This window comes from Pundamilia nyererei, unplaced genomic scaffold (genome assembly GCF_000239375.1).
Source record: "Pundamilia nyererei isolate P.nyererei 1_Seehausen unplaced genomic scaffold, PunNye1.0 scaffold00132, whole genome shotgun sequence".
Taxonomy (NCBI): Eukaryota; Metazoa; Chordata; class Actinopteri; order Cichliformes; family Cichlidae; genus Pundamilia; species Pundamilia nyererei.
The window spans coordinates 1755807-1780187 of record NW_005187533.1 but is presented as its reverse complement, the minus strand read 5'-3'; the positions used below and the strand labels follow the sequence as shown (position 1 = coordinate 1780187).

Below are 24381 nucleotides of genomic sequence, written 5' to 3'. Positions count from 1 at the left end.
TAACCTTTTGTTAAACAATAAAGGTAGAAGTCAAAGTATTATTCTTTATCAGAGCAAATAGCCCTTACAGGTTACCCTAGCTTATTAAAACAAGCTTTCCTTGGAGCCTGCTGTCCAGGCAACTAAGGTGCCACGATCAATAGGGAGCTACCGTTAGCATGTGGGACTGATAGGACACTCAGGTTTCTTCATATCAGAGTAAGCATGGCAGACACCTGGATGATTTTGAGGTAGTACTGGGCGGGTCCTCTCATCCACATCGGCTCCAAATTTGGAGGGGTGGCCATGCACATGAGCTCAGTTAACCTTCGTATAGCTAAGGCACTGAGTCTGAGTTAGCTTTTACACAGAAGTCAGTGCATTTTAGTGTCAATCCTGTAAATTATAAGTGCAAAGGTGTATTTTATTCTTTAGTAAACAGACATTTCCTTTTTTTAACGATGGTTTAAAATAATTTAGTGACGATTCTGGTGGTTTTACTTTGGGTTAAGGCTAATAATCTTTTTCTCTCTTTTTGTGGTGACATAAAGTATATTACTGCAGGCGTTCTTCTCCAGGCTGGATCAGTAAGGATGCTATTATTACTTCAAGCAGAACATAAAAGGAACGTGGAGAAAGGAGGGCGAGAACTACAATGTGCTGCTACCTTGCCTGAAATACACTCGTGCATGTGTGTCTGTTTATTCCCTGCCTCCCTTTAGTTGTAATAACAGCACTGACTCATTGGCCACTAACATCACTTCTTCTCTGATCATCTGCAAAACACCACAGAGCAGCAGTGACTGGCTATCTGCAGGCCACCACCTCGGATGTCAGCACCTCTCTGCTTCTTTTTTGGCACTTCACAGAGCTGATCGTTAGGCGAAAGGTTTGATTTCAAAGGTGAACCGAACCGAGGCAGTGAAAGCAGTGGTCGCAAACAGATCCCATCTGCAAGGGTGCTTTGAAAACAGATGGCAGCATTAAGGATAAAGCTTGGATGTAATTCTAAGCTGCTCCAGAGTTGCTTTAGGATCATGTCTTCTTATTTGGGATATTAAAAACATTATTAAGTCAATAAAGAAAACATGAGACAGTTCTATGGCAAACTTTGTCTGTGCATGTACTGTAAACACAGAATACGAGGGAGCTCTTGCATTTTCTAACATAAAAACTGCAATTAAACCTTTATCACCACTATCATCTACAATCAAAAGAAAACATGCAGAAAACTGAAAAATCCAACTTCTTGAGGTTAAACGATCCAAACTTCAACATCATCTGTAGGCCATCTGAAGCACTGATTCTTAACTGATACTCAGTTGAGCTGTGGGCTAAGTAACCACATATGATGAGATCCATTTCAATGAGTGATGTGAGCAAAATTTACCCTGTCACATTCTGTTAATCCTCGACTCCCAGCGAGCCCAAAATGAGAAAAGTGTAAAGTGCTCATGTAAATGACTTAAGATCAAGCCCATCTTGATTGTGACTCTTTTATTTTAAATATACAGGATCTGGAAATTACACTGCGCTGATATTACTCTTATGATGTTACGGCTCCCTAGCTGGAATAAGTAAGAAAGTCTGTGCTAAAAATCCAGCTGAGAAATTCATCCAGGGCACATTAAGCTTATGCCTTTGGCTTCTTCTGTGCTTCATATGATTGTAAAATACTGGACTCCATTCAGAAGTCTGAGTGAGTTACATGTTATGCATTTTGCAGGACTTTTTGTGTAACATAATTTTGCACAAATTAAGAAAAACAGCAAACCCTATTTATTTAAAATAACATATAGTACTGCACAAAAATCTCAAACTAGCCCTCGTTTCTTTATAGTTTATTAGGAAAATGACAAATAGGTGCAAGCATTTAATTAAAACATGCGACATGCACGATAATACAACATAAAACACCAAATTCTGACATTGTCTTAAGCAGCTTAACAAGCAAATGAAAATGATAAGATACAAGACTTTTGCACAGTACTGTAAATGACTTTTTGTTTGTTTAAAAGAAACTGGGGACTTTGTGATGTACAATAACAGCCAGCTGCCAGCGTAGCAGGAGTAAACCATGAAGACAGGAGGCTGACTAAAAGAACGACTTAAGACAAAAACCACGCATCCAGCAATGCCAGACATTCCTCGGTTTCATTTTGAGTATTAGCTTGTGGTTTGTGTTACAGTGACACAAACATGCTGTCAGGTCGGGATTGCTGTGGATCAAATCCCTTCGGTGCAACTGGGTTCGCCTGCGGGTGCGGCACTGCCTGCCGCTCCCAGGAGTAGTTACTGTGCAATACGAGCTTGTCTACATAATGACAACAACAACAGCAGCTTTTCCCATGATGACGCCTTCTCAGGAACTAACTGTCATTTCTCATACTAAAAATCAAATAAAGTACTACTAATGCTTGGGCTGTGCTTCTGGTTTACAGCTGTAGTATATTACTATCGTGTGCAGTCTTTTGGAGTCTACATATCACACTCTACATAGAGTGTGATCCACCTAAGACTGATCGGGTGATTGAATTATGGAGTAAAGTAATAATATGCCCAAATTTGATATGTAGCCACCTCACGACTAATGCGTAGAATTGCCTTTTAGAAAATAAGTTTCCTTTAACACTGCTGTGCTCAGTCCGTCTGGCACGCTGTCTAAGATGACTGATTTGATTTTGCTCCAAACTGGCGGCTGCTCTGTGATGTTTCATTACAAGCTGCACCTCTACGTCAAACATCAAACTCCGCCGACGCAGTTGCAGCTCCAGAAATTCCACATATGGAGTTTTTCCCATAGTTATCATCTACATTAGATTGACAGGTTATGCCTTCGAGTCAAATGAAAAATGAATACTCAGCTTGTTATGTTTGTCCAGGCGTACTGATTTGATAAGCACCGGATAATTTACTGTGTCTCGCCTGATAGTTAACATGATGTACGGCGGAGGGAAGAGGAACGAGACAGAGACAGATGACAGCAAGAACAGATGTGTCTTAAATGGTTTGGTGAGGACACTCATAAGGATAATGGGATTAAAAAATGCATAGGGATTTTTTTTTTTTTAAAGATGAGTATTTAGGTGATTTAGGTACATTAATTTTTTTTTTAATTTAATATATTCCATTTGAAATAAATTATATTCAGGTTGCTTTTAAAAACTGTTTAAAGGGAGACTTTTGTGTACATTTTTACTTCTACTGTATATTTTTCTCCTAGGACTCCACTGGAACACATTTGCATTAGTCACAGTTTTAGCTCCTGCCTCTTTAAGGCCACCCCTCCCTTAAAGCACAGTTTAATCTGATTGGTAGCTCCTCACCTGGCTTTCACAAACAGAATCCAGTGCTAGCAAGCTAGACCTCCTTATCTCACCTGAAATGACCATAGAAGGAGACCTACAATGAGCAGATTGAGCTGAAAACTGATTGATTAGATCAGTTTAGAGGGTTTACTTTGTTACAGTACAAATACGAAAAAGAAAATCAGGTTAAAGCTTCCCCACTTACGTTATTTTAGATTGCTTTAAGAAAACCATGAAATCAAAAGAAACTCACCCTGGCGAAGTGCTCGGGGTCTCTCAGAAAGACCGTCCTCTCCTTGGCGATGCTGTTGCTGTGGTAGAAGTCCACCAGCTCGTTCAGAGAGGAGAACGCCTCGTCCCACACGTAGTACTGACTACAGCGATCCTGCAGTACCTTGAAATGCTGAACATGATCCCCATAACTGCAAAGCAGGTAAACAAAGAGATGCAAACGATCATAAAACTGAGTATCTATGAGGATATGTGCTTCCTCGCAGTAGCATACCTTAACTAATGAGTTCCATTTTTTTGCCATTTTGTTAACTAACACAAAAAAAATACAAAATCGTGAGAAAATCCTTATTTTGTTCCTCTTGATAAATCTTAATTTTGCTCATTTCTTTCTCCCCTGGTCATCCACAACACCACCCTGCAGTGGCTCCATGCTCACAAACACTGAGAATCACTGCCATAGCCAGTTTCCCTTTATTGGATTAAACTGGAAATGAAATCTATAAAACACACTGGGCAAAATTCCCAAATCTCATTAAAAGTTTGAATATTTACTATTGTTTATATGGGACAAATTGCATATATATATATATCTGCAACAACACGGGTCATTTACTCTCAGAAATAATTTGGAAACAAAACGGTGACTTGTTAACTGTGTTGACGGTGCTTGGGCTCAATTTAAGGTCTATTGTAGGAATCATGGCTGAATAATCCTGCTTTTTAATCATGTACTCTATTGTCAATCACAAGGTCTCTTTATTTTTCTTTTAGTTTATTTCTTTTTGTCTTACAGTACATCTGGACCAACTATTTCTTAATAGTCTTAATGTTTAGCCTGCAAAGCCTCCTCCCAGATGTCAGCTGCTGATTGGACAATGGATTTAGTGCATTTCAATTTGCCTCTAAAATCAGCGGAGTGACCTCTGCTTGGTATTATACGTATAAGCAAGAGAAACGCTTGAGATTACAAGTCTCTTCCGTAAGAGTGTCGTGTCCTCGCACAGGCAGAATTAACCTGGTGTGTTTTTCATTTTGAGCCGGAAGCTGTGCCCGAGTCCAAACCCAGGACCCTGGGTTGACTTAAAGCTGTTGAAATAATGTGAAAACAGACAAGCTGTTACAAAGAGAAACCCAAACTACTGTGGAAATATCTAACACAGTCAGTTTCTCAGAATTCATAAAAGCAGACAATGACATTTTCACAGACTGCTCTGTGAGTCTCATGTCAAATAAACCCAATACCCTTTAAATTTAAATAAATGTGGTTTAGATGCTTTGTAGCACAAAATCAGCAACGTTTTTAGACAGATTCTGATCAAAGCCAAGCAAAGCAAATGACAAAAAATAATAAAATAAAGCCATAAGTGACACAAACAAAAATAGCCTAGGTGTTGACGAGCTTTGCCTTGTTGTTATAATTAGAAGAGTTTGGCCAGCATTCATTGACAATCATACCTGCTCCCCTTGTCCTGGTCTGTGGTGGTTGCTAAGTAACTTCTCAGCTTATCTTTAGAAATCTGGACATCTCACCGTGATTACATGGTTACATAACTGCGTCTAACATGCAGCGGAAATCAGTGCAACACCCCCATATTTCTAAACACATCGCAGAGTAGGTGTGTGTGTTAATGTTATGTTAATGATTGCTAAAATATCACGTCGGTGGTTAAAGAGAGAGCCAACATTCTCTGTCCCGTTTCTCTTCTAGCGCAGCGTCATCGGTGTGGATGGAAATACCGCCATTGAATGATGCATCCTAATAAGCGAAAAAGCACAATGTGGGATCTCTTTTTGGGGGGATTTGTGGTTTAACCTTGCTCGGCTCCTTCTGAATCGCGTCTGATTGGCCGTGCTCCAGGCTCGCGGAAAGTAAATGAGCATCGGCTTTTTTTCACCCAGAATTCCTTTCTCTATTCAGACACTGTGCTCCTGTGAACAAGCAGAGCTGGCTCCCTTATGACTGGATGGCATTCAGCTACACCTCCACCCTGCCCTTCTTTCTCTGCCTCCTCTTTTTCTCCAGCCTGTGTGTCCTTGTTTCTCTCCTCTCACGATCTGACTCCCAAAACTGAGGATTTTATTTTGCAGGAATATTAAATTAATCAAATGTGTCTTTCTAAAATGACAGCCTACCAGCATGTGAATATTAACTCATTCTGTATGACCAACAGTGCTTTTATTTTGCCCACAGGTCTGGCTGGCTTCAGCTATTTTGGTACCCTGTGCGAGGGTTTGAGGTTTGGTGAATAAACTCTGAGGAAAATTTCTGAACAGCCAGAAGCAACAAACACAACTTCACCTTGAATTAATGTTTAATCGGGTCTTAATTACATTTAATTTCGGTGACTCTTACAAACAGATCTGTCTGTGCCCCTGTGGCAACACACGAACACTGTGTTTTAAGCTGTAGTGTTCCTAGACCAATGCTGGGGTGGTAATGTTCATGAATTGCTACTTAAAGGCCACAATCACCTCTTAATCTCAGTTCTTTCTAACTTTTCTCTCTTTATCTCACTTTGTCTCCATTGCCTTTCTTAATTCAGCTTTACACACACACACACACACACACACACACACACACACACACACACACACACACACACACAAAGCACAAAACTGTGGTCTTCTGTCAGAGTAATCTTCATCAGCCCCAATAATCTCCCAAGGTGTCTGGCGCCCTCTGCTGCACCCTACTGGTGGGGCTCTGTAACTGCCACCAGCTCTGCAACTGTGCAGCAGCAGCTTGTCTGAGGGAGCAAATCACACAATAAGCCCCTGCTGGATAACGAAGTCAAAATAAGTAAGGGGTGCTGTGAGAGGTGAACAGAGACGAGAAGATTTTAAAACAGGATGTGAGCTCAACACGGACTTTCCCTCGAGGGGATTCACAACAATGTAAAGCACAATTAAACACATAAAACAGATGGAAGAAAAGAAGAAAAGAAGGTAATATTTGAAGTTATTCTGCACCTTCTACATCCTTCTCCGGGGTAGTTTGAAATTTGAAAGAGAAAATTTATTTTCAGGAAATTAAAAATTATTATTATTTTCAGGAAAAAGAAATCAATAGAAAACGAAAAACAAAAAAAAAACTAATTTCAGTTTAGCTTTGGAATATTAATGTGAAACTGGCATCTATCATTAATGTTTGACATGCCCAGCCCCTCCCCCACTGGAAAAAGTGCCCATGCAAGTGACCAGAAGCTAGCTAAATACTGGCTGAACATTAAACCACGCTTGATGCTAAATTTACCCTGCCATGCAAAACACAACCACACATCAGTATCAGGAAAGAGGTAAAATAATAATAACGCAGTTTGAGACTTTGAACACAAATCATGAGAAAACTAGCCTTAAAAAGTATTTAAATACTATTTTTTGTTGTATCGCAATGGCAACACACCTTATTTAGAATGAAATAAACCATAATCTAGAGTTAAATACTTGTATGTAATCAAGAGGAGAATGCATGATAATGTAGTTGTAACAATATTCGGCGATGTCATACTGATGGTTTTATTAATTATGACGGTGAAGTAGAGACAGTAGAGAAGCAGTTTGCTGTAAGAGCGCAGACAGCATCTGTCTCAGCTGGATCGCTCTCTCGCACACACACATACACAAAGCAGTCTCTCCAAGTGCCCTCTCATCTCTCTGATCCAGTGTAATTAAGGCCCACAGCGATGGAGAGATTATGCTCTGTTTCCGAGTAAAAGGAAATGAGAACGAGAGCAAGAATCTAAGAATGAGAGTGAGAAAGATTGAAAGACAGAAAATGAAATAGATTTAGAGATAGAACTCAGAGTCAGATATACTGTAGATGAGGACAGCAGTTACATTTCAGACTTTTGCTCTGCGCCAGCGCTATTGTGTGTGCTCAAAGGTCGTCCGACCATCTTTCTCTCAACTTCCCCCATCAATCTATTCTCACTTCCTTGTTCTTGCTGTCTCTCTCATTCTGCAAGCCCCCTTGTCTAATCTGCTGTTCAGTTTCTAAACCGCTGCAGATGTCTGGACTACTTCACACAGTCACACTAACACCTCCGGCTGACAGTTTTTAATCTGTGTGTGTTTGTGTGCCCATGTGATGCAAATTGCTGATTATATCATGTATTTGTGCCAGCTAGCGTGCATAACCGTCTGCCGTATTACATGCGTTGTAGGCCGCCATGCACACACATTTTGACCACCAGTGCGTGCACGTTTTAAAGGAGCGTCCTTGCATGTCAACCAGGCATGTCAGTGAGTGAGTGAGGGGGGGTTCAAACCGCTTGTGGCATTAATAAAGCATAGCATGTTTTGATAGATGGCTGAGGAGATAGGAAGGAAGTGTGACCGTCTGTGCTCTGAGGGTGCAGAGCGAGAGATGTGATGAAGCAGAGAAGGGGAGGAATGATAAAATATGTTTTGGTGGAGGCACTTTAATCGAAACTGTGTTGACTTAGTGGGCTGAATATTTCTACTGCATATTTAAGTCATTCGCGTCCACCTGAAACTTTGGGAAAGCGCTCATACCCCTGACTTCAATCAATTTTTTAAAATCAAGTTAAAACTGTTTACTTTCATTTTTTTTTTGTCTGTGTGCAAAGTGGAACAATGCAAGCATCCAAAATAAAACCAGGATTGTTGGAAAAGCAGCGCTAAAAGTTCCATGCTATGCTTAACAGCAGTTGGGCAATACTAACGATGCTTTTCTCATTTTGGATGTTTGTTAAACGTGTATTCTTTTTTCGGCTTCCTTTTTTGTTTTGACCTTCTACATGAATAATTAAAAACAGCAGGACTTGCCATCCTAAGGTGACAGAAACTGTCAGCAAGCACTTCTGCTGAATGAGTCATGTTGGTCACAGGAAAAGTCTCCAACAAGCAGGCCTCTTTAAGCAGAAAGCTCAAATGACACCACTGTCATGATGCTGTCAAAAGATTTACAGATCTATGTCTTGTCTTCACTTTTCATTAACTTTGTTCACCTTAAATTCAATAACATTTTAAAATTCTTAAGTAATGAGACTTTTACGATGCTCTGTGATTTCTTGAGTTCAAGCTTTTTTTGTGGTACATTTATGTTATGATTGAAAATCTTTTCAATCTGAGTGTTTGGAATTTGGGGAATAAATTTAATATAACTTTTTGTATCTGCTTTTTCTCAGAGTAAACTCGGTCTAAGCCTTGAGAGAGAGTGAGAGACAGAGTGAGTTTGGATTAATTAAAATGAGAAAAAAATGAATACATAAATAAGGAGGAGGAGACCCTCTGGAGCCTCTCACAGAGCACGTGATGGTCGTACTTGACCGTGAGAAAACACAACAGAAGGAAATATAAAGTCCTGTCCTTCTCTGACACTGTTCTTGCTTTGCCTCTTTCTCTCTTCCCCGTGTTTACGTTCCTGTCTCTCTCTGATGTGTTTTGGTCACTGAACTGTGGTATTAAACTGTGCCAGTATGAGTTATGGTTCAGGCTATGAAAACCTGACTTTCTACTGAAAATTTATGAGAAAAGCTCTTATTTGGGTTTGAATACAATATCCTCTCTCTAACCAGGCTGTGGTTTTTGGTATCTGACAATGTTTTCCTGGTCTCAGTCATGTTGGCTGTGGAACTCAAACATGTCTATCAATGCCGGGATTACACATATTTATTGCAAGTAAACAACTTAAAGGAGAATTTCACAGAACAAACATTATTGTGCTGTGCACCACACATACAATCGCCAGTTACTTTATTAGGTACCTCTATTCAACAGAGGTGGCAAAAGTAGACATTCTGTACTTAAGTAGAAGTACAGATACTAGTGTACTCTACACCGACAGTTTACTGTTTAGGCTATCTTTATATTAGACAGTATAACGTTAGTATGAAGGTGGAATTCAGTCAGCAGAGATAAGCATCATCAGCTTAACTTAAAATTCATCTCTGCTACACCCAATGTAACCTAACTCTGACCATGAGAACCACAGCCACTGTGCACCAGCCCAACACAGTGCTTTACTTTAAATCAACCACATTATTTATCCTGCACAAACATGCAGAGTATTTTCATGCAACCTTTAAATAACAGTTAGTCTATCTCAGGTTTTTTTGTTGGCTTTTTTGCAGCACGTTTCACAACATGAAAAAAATACATTGTCACGTATACAGGCACAATATATGACTTAAAAACATGAGGTTTATCAAACACCACTGAGCAGTCTTTACCTTTACATCTAACCTCTCTTCCTCCTCTCCTGTCCTGTCTTTCTTATCTTTCTCCATCTCTGAGTAAAGTTAGCTCTCTTTCTTTTCTCTCCTTGTTAAATACAGCAGCTGGACCTTTAGTTAGCAACACACTGTGTGACAAACTGCACACAAACAGTTTGCTTCTTGACACATGAATAGGATTGCCTTTTGTGCATTAGTGCTGAGCCTCAAATCGGTTTGATGTGTGAAGGCCCGCAGTGATAATAACTCCCCTCAAATGCGTAAAACCAAAAGTAAAAAGCCTGTTTTGAAAGCGTAAGGAGTAGAAAGTACAGATATTCGTTTAAAAATGTAGGGAGTAAAATTAAAAAATTGTCAGAAAAATAAATACTCCAGTAAAGATACCTGAAAATTCTGCTGAAGTACAGTAACAAAGTATTCGTGCTTCGTTGCTTCCCACCTCTGCTCATTAATGTAACAAACAGCCAATCACGTGGCGGCAACTCAGGGCACTTAGATATGCAGACATGGATGTCCTGCTGAAGTGCAAAGTGAGCATCACAATGGAAAGAAAGTTGATTGAGGTGATTTTGAAGGTAGCATGTTAAACTTGTCTGACTTGTACTTACATAGTGCTTTTCTACTCTGAGCATCTGAAGCACTTTCTTACCTCACACACACATTCACACAAGCACTCTTTTCTGGGTCGAAGTGTGTTTACGTTCACACACTCACATTCTGATGGATACATCGGGAGCAACTCGGGATACTAAAAGTGGACTAGACGAGCTGGAGATCGAACCATCAACCTTCCGATTAGTAGACAACCACAGTGTGGTTGTTGATGACAGACTGATCTGAGTATTTTAGAAACTGCTAATCTACTGGGATTTTCCCACACAGACATCTCGAGGGATTACAGCAGCAGCTGTCGGAGTAAAAATGCTCCGTAGATTCCAGAGATCAGATGAGAATCCCGAGACTACTTTGAGATGACTCAAATAACCACTCATTACACGTCAGTACAACACACTGAACTTAAGGCAGATGGGCTAGAGCAGCAGAAGACTGTACCAGGTGTCACTGCTGTAATCTCAGTAATTGGAAAAAAGTTCATCTGATGAGACTCAGTTTCTGTTGCGACATTCAGATTACAGGATAAGAATTTGTTGTAAACAGCATAGTCCATTGGTCCATTCTGCCTTGTATGGATGGTTCACAGTAGTGGCAGGCGTTTTTTGACACACTCTTTTTTATTGTATCAAATAAACTAAAGCACTTTTTTTCCCCTGATGTTCACGAAGTGTGAAATTGTCCCCCAAATGATGACATTCACAGGACACTGAACCCACTCTGCGTTACTTAAATCTCTGAGCGGATTATGTAGCTGTAAAATAAGCATCACCCACAGGGTCAGTTACCTTTAATGGTTTCCCTTTGTAGAAATGTCCCTGAATAGAGGCTGATGATAAATGATGACTAGGAAGCCGAATGAACAGCCAAAATCAGCGCTTACTGTATGAGCCATCAGTCAGTGTAGCGTGAGTCAGTGATACGTGAGGCCGTGTCAAAAACAACAGCATCCACACTGAAATGGTAGCGCAGTGGGCAAATTGCCTAGTGGCCCTGTCTATATAATTTTCATCTACCGTTAATAGTATTTACAGTCTCCATGGAAGGCGAGTTAATCACTATAGATGTCCATGTTAAAAATGAGCAACTTTACAGAAGCACTGCATTTTAATTTAACCTATGCTTTTTAAACTTTCTTGAAGCAGATTTTGTTTTTAAGTAAACCCGAATTTTACTATATTATTTACATGTCGGTACTAATTCACAGGCATCTGTTTCTATGTACTCTTTGATGAGTCAAGCTAGAGAAACTAGCAAAGTTAGCTGAAAACTGTGAAAAAAAGCCATCATAATTCAAGCTTCGAGTTAATAAGTCAAAATTTTGAGCAAATACCTAAATTGTCAAGCTGGATCTGACAATCAGGGGCTCTGTGAAGTTATGCCATTACCTTGTCACCTGGAGGTAGATTGCAGAAGACGTCAGCTGTCCAACAATTCCACATGAACACCTTTTATGAATTATCATTCGCTAGAAGGCATTCAAGTGGAAATGAGGTCCATCAGGGCCCTTTCTGAATACCAGAGCTAACTGAAACTTTCAACTTACTAACTCAAAATTTCTTGTTTTTTGATGTCCTTAAAACAAGGACATAAACTCAAGGCTTCAAAAACATCCGAGCCCACAAATCAAAGAGTGAAATCAGATAGCCAACCCTTTTTCAGGGTGGTGATTGCTTTTGGCAAGACATGCAACAGACCTTAGTCCTTACTGTTCAGAGCACAATGCGATTGACAAATCATTATCTTGAGACTATGAGTCATCTTCTGGGTGGGGTGGGTGGGCGTTCTGAGGCTGAGAATGTGGACTCACTGGTCAAGAAGACATAAGGCCAGACAAGTTGTTGGTGAGCTTCTATCAGACTGTTACATCAAAGAAATGGTGTTTGTATGACCTCCAGGTGATACGGGACAGATGCAACAGGAAAACCGACTGTGTACGTGTCTTTGTGCACGTGTGTGTCTGCGTGCAACACCAGACTATAGTCTAAACAAACAATGGGTCAAGCAGGAAGAAAATATCTAATGGAACAGATTTAGGTCTTTTCAAAAGAAAAAGGAAGGAAGTGATGTTGACTCTTTGGATGTGGGAAACATGTGAAACAAAACCTTGATAACCACAACCACAATGCTACTCCTGCCTGTCTAATAAATTTCAAGTGAACTGCACCTTCAAGACAGGTGTAGCTACTTTTGCTAAGGCACTCGATCAAATTTTTTGCTTCAGTTACTAATTTCCTGAAGTGTCTTTTGGTGACTGCGCACACTTTTTTTTACTTTGAGGGAGTTTGGGAGTCGGCCGCAAGGACTTGCAGTTATAGCAGCTGTTGAAAAGCCTGAAAAAGGAAGTGAGATTTAACACCAGACAGTGAGAAAATTGATGTTGTCTCTCTGCAAGTATCTAAAAAGTACCCAAACAATAGAACTGGATTAGGTATCGCTGAAAGTATTAGATCTAAGTTGTGCCACTGTAGCGCTGCAGGAGAAGACCAAATATATCCTTTGGGTGCATCTGCTGCTGAGTCAAAGAGAACTGTAAAACCACCCGGCATGGCAAAATAGATTTCTCTTCTTGGTCTCTGTCTCTCTGTGTCTAAAGTCTATCTTGGCATCACTTTATATTCCAAAAATAAGCTACTAAATAACCCACTGGGATAGTTTTGCTGGCGTAGTCTGAAACTACAGTCTTCTGCCACATATTTTGCATGTTCAAAGAAATTTTGAAGCAATTACTGTTTTAAAAAAGGTCCCTTGCATTATGGCTGGAGTCATTAAATTACTTATTTTAGGCCACAAAACCGCTTTTAAGACTGATTTTATGGTGAAGAACTATAGCGAACAGGACGTTGAGATCACATCAGTTCTTTATTCCCCTCCGCAGATGTTTGTGTTCCACATTTGTGGCTATTTTACACTTTTGTGCACAGTTTCATTCCCTTGGCATCTTATATTAAGCGCCATTTTAGTTCTCTAGCTGTACCAGACTACCAGCACATTCTTTTAATGTTGTTTTTTTTATATTTGCTTACATCTTGCTTTTACGGAAGCCCTTCATGTCAGAATCCTTACTATATTTTAAGATTGAGATTAGACTTTTTTTCCCCCGACAGTTCAGATTAACTCTGATCCAGTTTTGGTTTATGTGTTTGGTTTACTGTAGGTTGACATGGGTATAACTGTGGCTCACTTCTGACTCAGATCTGTTGGTCATTCGCACAGGATATTTGCTTAATGAAAATGTCAGGATTTTTCATCGATTTAAAAATCCTCCTCACATACAAGGCCTTGAATATTCAGGCCCCATCTTAACTTAAAGACCTCATAGTACCATAATACCCCAATAAGGCACTATCAGAGGCTTTCTTATGGTTCCTAGGATATTTAAAAGTGGGGAGACATTAGCCTTCAGCTTTCAGACCCCTTTTCTGTGGTGCCAGCTACTAGTTTGGAGTTGGGAGACAGTCAACCTCTGTACTTTTAAATATAGACTTTTCTTCATTTTAAAAAGGAGTTTTTCCTCCCCACTGTCTCCAAGTGCTTGTTCATAGGGGGCCATTTGATTGTTGGGCTTTTCTCTCTATTATTGTGAGGTGTTTACCTTATAATATAAAGCTTTTTGAGGCAACTATTGTTGTGATTTGATGCTATATAAATCCCATTTTTAGATATTGTACATTGTTGTTTGCGATATAATGACTAATTATATAATTATATAATGACAAATATTGCAGTCTAATGACTGCAATATTTGATAACAAAGCAATGCATGTTTTGTTGTTTGAGTTTTTTGCGGAAACAAGAACAAAGATAGTAACATTGTTTGCATTTAGCAAGTACAACAGGGACAGATGTAGATGACCAACAAATTAGAGGATAAAGAACTAACCACTTTATGTTGTTTTTTCCTTTAGTAGGTCACCCACATATATTTATGTTAGAATTACTTACCACAAGACCAATATTTCAAAGAGATCAACGCGGTGGAAATATTTATATTCACATCTTTACATGTGACTTTAACTATTTTCATAATGGACTAAAGTGGTTTTAAAGTTAGATTTAGATCTGCCAACCCTGCCTTCCTAAAACAAAGTTGCTAATTAGCCAATTTTATCGTACATCACACTTGGAGGATTTCTGTCTCCACCAGAATTTTTCTTTATGACAAAAAGAGCCACGACGTCTCTTCTAGGATTCATTCATGGCTGTGAAAGTGGATCGGATTTTTCACAGACTGACGTCAAAGCCGGACCGAGCTGAGCTGAGACTGAAGTCTCTGCAGTTACTGATGTCCTGTCTCCTCTGACAGGAGCGGTGTCGGCACACAAGAACCACACACGCACACTGGCAAACTCACACAAACACCTGACCCACTTTTCAAGCTGCTACACCATCCAGCAACAACAGCCAGAAAGGCATCAATAAACAGCCAAAAAAACAAACAAAAAAAACAAGAAGCATCAGATTCCGCTCTGTCCCCTCTTGGCAAATCTATTTTACTCGCAGCGTATCGCTTCTCTTCCATCCCTTGTGTCTAATTTTGTATTTTAGCTTTTTTTTTTTTTTTTAAACACAGGCAACCTAATTTTTTCCTTTCCCTTCCACAGGACTATCCTAAGACAAATCCACTGAGAGTGACATTGTGCCCAGGCGATTTAACAGCCAAACACAAAACAATCCCCAGATCTAATTCTTAACCCCTGTCTTGAGTTAAGTAGGAGCACAGTGAAGGGCCAAACCTCCATTCCAGGTCTGGCCTTTATCAGCACCAAAACTCAGACTCCAGACCTCCCACACTCCAATATCCACACAGCCCCTCAAGGCACAACACCAAGTCTCAGCTGCACCCTTCAGCGCCACGTACTGACAAGACAACCCATCAGCCCCATCAGCAGCTCCAGATGCCGTGGTGTGCTAGACAGGATTAACTCACATCAGGCCAGAGGGCCCGCAGATCCCCCCCTCACCCCTCTTAGCCTCCACCCCATACCTTATCCTCTAACCCTCCTTCTCTGCCTGCTTCTCTAATCCCCAGCCACCATGACAAATATATCGAGCATGCGCACGCTCGCCTGCGCGCATCCAAAATACATTAATGAAGAGATACAGGGAAATAATGTAGCGTTTTTAGAGGTGTGTGCTTATAGGTCTGCTAATTCAATTCTGTGGCATTAGATGAGATGCAATGAAACTTCAGTGATGGCTGTGGAGCAACTCTGCAGCTGCAGTAATGAGAAGTTACGCAGGGTAATATGAAGAAATACATATGAGATCAGAGAGGTGTATGAAATCCCACTGCGAGGAGCACGACAGTAAAGCAACTGTGCAGAATATAGTGCAAATCTTTAGTAATTTTCTCCTACCTGACAGACATGGAAAACTCCCCAGGAGCACTCTCGCTCTCTCTGACCAGGAAGGCGCCGCACTCTCTGTTTCTGAGTCGACTTTCTGCCACGCCGCGAGATATGCGACCGGCGAACCAGCTGCAGGCCAGTCAAGCAAAAACAAAAACAGACAAAAGAAAGCAAGTGAGCAAACAAAGAAAGGAAGGGGTCACCGGTGTTACCGCTTTATGCAGGTGAACTCTCCTGATCTGAGCATCTCCTCCAGACGTTTACACACACACACTCAAATTTAAGAAAAGAAGTTTGTGGATATCTGCTAACTCTGAAAGAAACTGAGAGGAGAGCAGCTCACAAAAGCACGGATCAAAGAGCTGAGAGAGAGAATGAAAGAAGTGAATTTTCCACACGCTGCTAAGTTTGCACATGAAACAAATCCAGCAATTCAGTTGTCAGCAGTGGTGCGGAAGTAAAGGTGTCATTATTCATTTCTTTTCTCCTTTCTTTTTTTTGCACTTGCTTAGTAGTGCGCTTTGCTTGGAGGCTCTGAGCGCAGTCAGTTTGATGACTCGTGAAGAGTGAGCATCTATCCAATATGGTGGAGAAACTCTAGGACCCTCGTGGCTAACTTCATGCAGTCAGATTTCAGGGATTTAAAAAAAAAAAAATCAAAGCCACGCAAAGAAATTTGGAGGAAAAAAGACACACATATATACACACACGTATCCTACACTCCCAGGGGTGTCCACAGACTTAACTAGGCAATTCCAACTGGGCTGTACATCAGGGTTCATTAATGAGCCAGAGCTGCTGTAACGTCTGTGTTGTCAGTTTAGAGTTTGTCACAGCAAACCAGCTGGTGCATGACCATCTGATGGAGATACAGGGTGTACCAGCAGCTTCACTGTAAACACACACACACACACACACACACACACACACACACACACACACACACACACACACACACACACACACAGGGCTGTATCATGTGTGATTACATAAGTTAGCGAATGAGTGTGTCCCTTTGGGTAGGCCGCCTTATGCCAGAGTGCAGATGTCCAAAGCAGAGCAGAAAATGCCCGGGGCAGCAAACTGCTCACATCCTCGCTGATGAGATGTTTAAATGGACCGGTGGTAGGTAGATGTGTGAAACGCTTTATACAGATGAGCTAAAGATGCACATGTGGGCCTGAGTGTGCGCATACTTACGCGTGTGGACGCAGGTTGATGTAGTTTTTCGGCACGAACCCTTTTCGGTTGTGGAGTTCGGCCGTGTACCAGTTAGGATCATCCTCCATGTTGGTGATCTAAGAGCAAGCGCACACAAAAACACAGAGTGAGATGAAAAGCTGCCCATAATGATGTTGGTGCTGGATTTTGTCCTCACACTGTTTTATCAGCCTCCTCACAGGCCTCTCTGCTTCTACTATCCGCAACCGTCAACTCGCACAAGTTTGAAAAGATTACTGGGCGAGTTTTACATGCCACATGAAGCCTTTCGTGATTTCACCATGGCTGGCTAATCCACATATTTCTTCAAAATTGATCTTCCTTGCGTTAGCTGACGTGAGTCAGTCGGTCTGCGCGGGTCATCATGCCGAATGCAGAAACCACCATACATCACAGATGTGTAGCGGAGATAAAAATGAAGTTTGATGGTATTTTCCAATTGTTTGTTGCCCTTTACTGCCCTTTATCACACTTTAATATGTAATGTATTCCTAACACCCCATAATAGGTGTCTTTTTCCATCAGTAAAGCCCAAAAGATCAAAGTAATTAAAAAGAATAAATACTGTAAACTTAATTCTTCTTAAAAAAAACCTTTTTTCTTATTAATTCAGATTTTCTGTCACATTTTCATCCCTATAGTATAATGTCAGAATAACTACAGTCTATTCAGTGCTATATTCTGCATTATGGAGTACAAAACATGTGTGTAAGGGAGGTTCTGTGTTTACACTAATTATGGGTAAAATATAATGCATGCGCTATAATGTTGAGTGATTTGTTTGTTTCTATTACACTTACAGGTCAGTTGATCAGGTTGTGTTTTATAGCAGAGCTGTAACACCATGAGCAAAGTGGGTAGTGTAATGGAAATCATGACGACACCAGGTTTTACCTTGCGCAGATTCTCCAGGCGGTCCAGAGGAATAATATGAAATATATATATATTTACTGTGGAATTTCACATGATATCGACGAGTAAAGATGAGCGCGTCTCAGCAGGCGTTGTCATTACAATCTGAAGTTGTAATCTCACACTGAGTTTCATCTACCTGCTCCTGCGTGTACTCTATAGATACGGAAACACAGCTTGTCACAACAAGCAGCCAGGCTGCCCTCGCCCGTTACAGAGCCAAAACACCCAGCGCTATCTCTAGACAGTTCTTCGTACTCCTAAAGGCCCCACCGACACCAGCCTTTTTCCATAAACACAGACATCTCACCAAAAATACAGGAAACGCCAAAAGAAAAATCCTGTGCAAGTGATACACTTGGAATGAGCTTTTTTGCAAGAGAAGATTACATTTATATATCAGTACTTTGACGTTTTTTCTCCTCTTTACATTTAGTGACAAATTTTGATCTCAGTATGTATCAACGCAGAAGAACAGAAACCACTGGGCTCAGAAAAGAGCTTCTAGAAGCTTTTTAAGGGGCAAAGAGTTAATAATCAAAATTACACCGCTTTGGTGTAAGTAAAAAGAAATTAATTACATAAATAAAATAAATTGAACCCTTGTTTTTTTATAGCTTGAAAATAAGCCATAACTGAAAATATTTCAGTTGACTTTTTAAAGACTATAGTTACTATAGTTAGTCGCTTGCCTTAAGAAAGTCTGAAATGTCACACCAGAGCCTGCTATCAAGTTCACATTAGCTGGCGTCATTATCATTCGCAGGATGTGTAATCTGACAGTGGGGTGTGCAAAGTAAAATGAAAAGAAATTCAAGCACAAATGATAACAATGATAGTCATTTAAAAGCTCTTGCAAACATGTCTTATTTCTGCTGGCTACAGTAGGTAATAAATAGGGCCAGGGCTCCATCATGATGATGGTAATAAAGGACAGTCTGTTATTTTGACTCCTGATATGTTCCTGCTTTAAACCTTATCTGTTATATCCCGTCTCCTTTCATTGCTTCATCTCTGTTCATGCTCTTTTTCAAAATCTTTTTTACATTCAGTCTCCTAACCCAGCTGTGACATGGCTTGTCATTTTGATATTTTAAGATGATTTTTATTTTGCACCGCCTGCCTCGCACTGCCACATTTCTTCCTTATCTCCCTTACAGCTTGGGTTTATCACTTTTTGGGCTTTCGTCACGTTGCCTCTGTGTTTGATCAGCAGCTGTACCCAGCAAAGTACCACGTGTCATGTACTGTAGTTAAAACATCCTCCCTCACCTCAAGTTTCACGCGACATCCTGCCAGCAAGGACTTGAAGGCCACTGTGATGAAGAACACCTTGGGCAGTAATGCCCATCTGCCAGAAAATAAATAAATAAAAAAAAGTTGCCCTGTCCCCTCTCTGCATTTAGAAACTTCATTTCATGCATCAGCTGCTTGTAATGGCTACAGTGCACATTTGTACGTGCACTGTAAATGCGTCGCAGGCTACGAAATGATTTACTGCTCATAACGTCAGTCATTCATCGAGCTGAAAGCTTGCCCTTTCAAGAGGCTGGAGGTTTCGGTGTCCCTCCTAAACAACCTCTTCCTATATTTCCCACAGTTTAAAACAACACGCTGGACTGTTTCTCATGAAACCCAGTGAGCCATTTCTGCATCAGTCTGACTCAGAGACTAACTTCCCCCCCACCACAATTTCAATCAAAAAGTTTCCACTTCCTGTACAGCTTCACCTGTTAATTTAATTTTTCCTGCTTGTACATCATAATAACGAGTAACTACAGGAGTTCTGTGGAGAAATCAAATCTTTTTTTTTTTGTCATATGTATTGTGTTCATAAAGCCTCTTAAGGGGTAACACTGGCAGTTTAAGAACTTTTCCTTATTTCTATTTCATAGATCGCTACTTTAATTTTATTAATAATGCAACAATGCCAGTAAGTACTAGAGCATCAATACAAATATCAACAGTATTAATATAGTAAAGTTCAACGTGCAGCCCATATTGTTGTTGTTGTGTTTTGGAAAGGAAAATACACACCTCAAACACGCACCATGAAAAATGTCTGAGCCTTTGCGAGCTGACTTTCATGCCTATTTTATTTATAGCCTGTAGCACATTTAAACAGAAGCTGACACAAAAAGACGAGCGTATCTACATCCCAGCTCTCCAAACAACCCCACTTTCAAATTACATGAAATGCTGCAATGTGTGCTTTGTTGGGTTAACTAATGACTGTGGAAAGTAAAAGTAAGTTATTTGGTTCAGCTCATAAGTCATAAAGGCTGCCTTTACTAATCAAAAGTATCAGTAGTAGTATTAGTAACTCTGGCCCTGTTTTTACTTGGTATCACATGCATACCAAAATTTGCATTATCACGCACCACTAGTAGCTACTAAGTAAGTAAACAATTGTACTGAATGTTGACCGTGTACAGCAGCGGTCTCCAACCCCCGGGCCATGGACCGGTACCATGGCCCGTACTGGTACCATGGCCCGTACCCGGGGGGTCGTTTGGTACCGGGCAGCGAGACATTAGGCTCGGGTGTGAAATTTATGGTTTTCAGGGTTTTTATTGTTAACTCGGTCTTTTTCCGTGCTGTAGTTGTGTGTCTTATTTTGAAAGAAATATTTACGTGTTACCATAGCAATCGGACAGGATTAAGGGGCAGAGAGGAGGAGGTTACTCTCAATATTGTTGGCGCATTTCAGTTGGACGCTTATACAATTACACAGTGAATTTGCGTTTATTATTATATTTACAAAATACCACAGTTTTTGTCTTTGTCTGTATCCTTTTATTTTGTTGTATTTATCCGCGACACCTTAAAGGCCGGTCGGTGAAAGTATTGTCTGACATTAATCAAATCAAATCACTTTTATTGTCACATCACATGTGCAGCTACATTGGTACAGTACATGTGAGTGAAATTCTTGTGTGCGAGCTTCACAAGCAACAGAGTTGTGCATTGCTTGGGGGAGCTCGTGACGAGGCTGCCATACTCGGCGCCATCTTGAAGATTATACCAGTTAATGGCATTAAACTGGTCCATGGCGCAAAAAAGGTTGGGGACCGATGATGTACAGTGTTTATCATATATATATGTAGAGAGAGATCGTATATAACCAATAATAGCTGATTATCTAGCTAGACCCTGTTAATTCAGCTGTGACTAACAGCTCCTTCCAGACCACTCCAGAGAGTTTACTCATTACATAATTAACCCTTAACAAAAGAGCATTAAACAAACAAAATCCGACAACGTGAACATCTGACATGGCAGTAGACTGAAAAGACCACACACAAAGCTCTTAATGAGGCTTAAAAACAGGTCAGGTATGGTTGACCGCACCTGACTGCTGTGGTCAAATACACGAAACTGTTGGATAAAGGAAGCAAATAAATACAGCAATATTTTTATTTCCAAGGATAGTTAACTATTTTCTAAAGAAATGAAGTTATTTCATTTTGTGATTAGAATGTAGTGCGTACTCTCTGGGTGCTTTGGAGGTTTTCATTTCCAGCCGGAGTTGTTACATTTTTTGTGACGGTATCTGGAGAACTAAAGCTCGGCTTTTGTGTCCCTCGTGTTAAACTTGGCAGCACGGTCTCCCAGCTTTACACATAATGCCAGAGCCACTTCTTTTTTTTTTTACAAATTCTTCTATGAAGCTATTTTTATAACTTCTTTATGAGTCAACACTCTGCTCAGCTCGATCGATCCAGTTCCACATGGAAAACGCACAATGCGTTCGCATTGGCAACAAGGTGTGAAAAGAAGCAGAAGTAGGCTTTAAAGCAGCATAAGGGCAATAAATGAGCACCAGTGAGCAGCTGTGAGGAAAGCAACTATCTCGTTGGCATTTTTGTAACTAAATTATACAGTTTCTTTTTTCTTTTTCCGCACAAATTCTCTTGATGTTGTAAAGCTCAGGCCATCTGGCGCATCATGCAGAAACGAACAAATGTGGAGAATTATTTAAAAGTACTGCTTGACCCGAGTGTGAACCAAAGCTTTTTGGCAAAGACAAGACAGTCGCTTAGCCCTGCACGAGTAAAGAAACAAACTTAACTGTGGTTTAAGTGATGGTGCTGTTTTAGCTACTGTAAATTATCACTATGGCCAGACAACACAAGTACGCATCAAAGACTGCTGTAACTATCTGTCTTAGTGTCGAAACTAAATGCCATTGCATCTTAGCTGTAACATGCTGTGACACTCGACTTCTAACAAATGACTTTAAAGACAGCAGGAATAAGAGGTCTTTTTTATTCATGTTTAGTGCTGGAATGAAGTCCGTATGGGAAGAATAGTACACCAACTATCTTCAAGCAACAAAAGGTAAATTCACCCTCAAAGAAAAGCCTCAAATTAGCAGAGAAATATTCCAGTGAAAGGAAAAAATAAAGGTTTTAACTAGTGAGAAAAGTTGGACCTGCAGCACCGACGCCCACTGGTTAACTGAGACAAAATCCAGAAGACAAATTGATCTCACTGTGTCTTCCATCTTGCTTGATTTGCCTGCGTCTGAGTGTCAAACAGATGGTGCCAAAGCACCAGTGTTAGAAAGAAGCACTTGGCTCTTTAATTCTGAGGTTTGCTGTTGATGTCTTAGAGGGACGATTTTCTACTACACTAATTTCCAGCTGTGCCGGAACTATTTCAGCATGGTGTTTGACACAAATAAAAAGCTGTAGATTAAAAAAAAGATTGTTAGGCAACCTGGAGCAAAATTAAATTAGAGGAGTAGAATCGAATATGCCTATTTACTTTCTGTAAAATGATAAGAAGATTCAGCATTCCCATTTTATACTGTAAATATTAAGTTGTAGCCTGTGACGTTAGCTTAGCTTGGAAAAAAGGTTTAAAATAGTGGTAACCTGTTAGCCATGTAGCCATGTGAAAATGACAACTTCCCATTTTAATATGTGAAGATTTAGACTACAAAGCCACCTGTGCTACCACTCATTCGTTTTTAAAGCTACATTTTAAAGCATTTTGTCTGTTGCCATGTTGCTTTTTTGTGGTATTTGCAAAAACTATCATTTGTTGAGACACTGGAGTGCTAAGTTCTGAGCTAATGTTAGCAAACATGACTGTACAGTACACAGATAGCATAGGTGCCTTTGTACTAATAAAAATATAACTAAAAATCTATATTTCACTCACAAAACTGAAACACAAACTTCTTAAATGGGCTGTTTGCATAATAAATAGTCCGTATAATTAGCTAACAGCAGAAAGAACACTGTTGTGAGGTCTAGTTCTGTAACTTTATACATGCTACAGCATTTTAGTGTCCAGCTCTCAAAGTGGCCAAACCACTTTCTTTAGTCCTTAAGGAAAATTTGCACAGTTATCAAAAATGTGTTTAGCTTCATAGACATAAAAAAAATGTTTTATCTTTCTGCTGTTAAGTAAGCCTTTTCAATATTAAACACGATAGGGAGTGACTTTATTGGTGGCCACTGAGGAAGTACAGATTTGGCACTTCTACAAGCTAAGGACTATTTGCCCTGTAGTCAGCAGACGCTCCAGGAAACCACTGGTTCAAGCCAAAAGAGTCCTCTAGCATACTCTACATGATTGTTTTGACACTTTTGTGTAAAGATTAGCAAATTAAATATAAAAAATAAGTAACTCTTTGCTCTTTTTAAGAACCAGGCTAGCTACTTCAAACTGTTTCCTGCCTTTATGGTAAGCTAAGCTAACTCACTGCTGTCTAGCACATTACCACACATACAGGTGAGTGCTATCATCCAAAATAGGTTTAAGCCACTTCTAATACTTTATCTTTCTTTAGACTATTCTTTCTTTAGGAAGCACCTGAAGCACTTGAAATATAATTTCAGTGGCTTCTGACAGTAAAGTTTTAATTGCTGTAATTATCACAGTGTAGGCAGACGGAGCGAGAGAGAAGACAGAGGCGCTGTGCCAGTTTTACTCTTCAGACAGACAAAGATGAAAAATTCTTTTTCTTACCTTGAGCAAGTCTCCCTTGTTGAAACTGAGCTCATCACCCTCTGTGGCACGAAACGTGTACAATGCCACCGCTTCCATGCTGAAAACAGTACCGGCACACTCTCACATAAACACACACGCACACACACACACACAGTCAAAAAGACACGCCGGGACCCCCACTAATGCCCCTGGCACCAAGGTGGTAGTGCTAGTGGGCAGGGGGGCAGGCAGGGATGAAGAAGAAATGTGAGGAAGAAACAGATAAAAGAAGAGGATAGAGCAGAGTTAAGGGGTAGCAGAAGAGAAGAAGAAGTGGAGAGGTCTAGTCTGTTCACTGAGCAACAGAGCGTTTGAGAGCCGGAGCAGAGGATGAGAGAGAGAGTGAGCTCAGTGAGGGGAAAAACACGACTGGCTGCTGCTCAGCAACACACTGCCATCAGAAACATTCAGAGAGAGAGAGAAAGAGAGCAAGTGACTAGGGGCAAAGGAGTGGGAGGCACTTCCTGTGTATATATTTGTCTTACACACTCAGTGCGGCTTCTGTGGAGTGTGTGTGTGTGTGTGTGTGTGTGTGTGTGTGTGTGTGTGTGTGTGTGTGTGTGT

General features: G+C 40.4%; 1 protein-coding gene across 1 annotated transcript in view; it reads right to left on the bottom strand.

The window, feature by feature from the left end:
* The window catches only part of grapa (GRB2 related adaptor protein a), a 33730-nt gene extending 9507 nt beyond the window's left edge, over positions 1-24223 (bottom strand). Inside the window, exons 1-4 of the mRNA XM_005743520.1 lie at positions 23797-24223; positions 16882-16979; positions 15691-15810; positions 3541-3709 (exon numbers count right to left, since the gene is read on the bottom strand). Coding sequence (XP_005743577.1) covers positions 3541-3709; positions 15691-15810; positions 16882-16979; positions 23797-23874 — 465 coding nt within the window. The 5' untranslated portion in view covers positions 23875-24223. The remainder of the gene's footprint in view (positions 1-3540; positions 3710-15690; positions 15811-16881; positions 16980-23796) is intronic.
* Between the last annotated feature and the right edge of the window lie 158 nt (positions 24224-24381).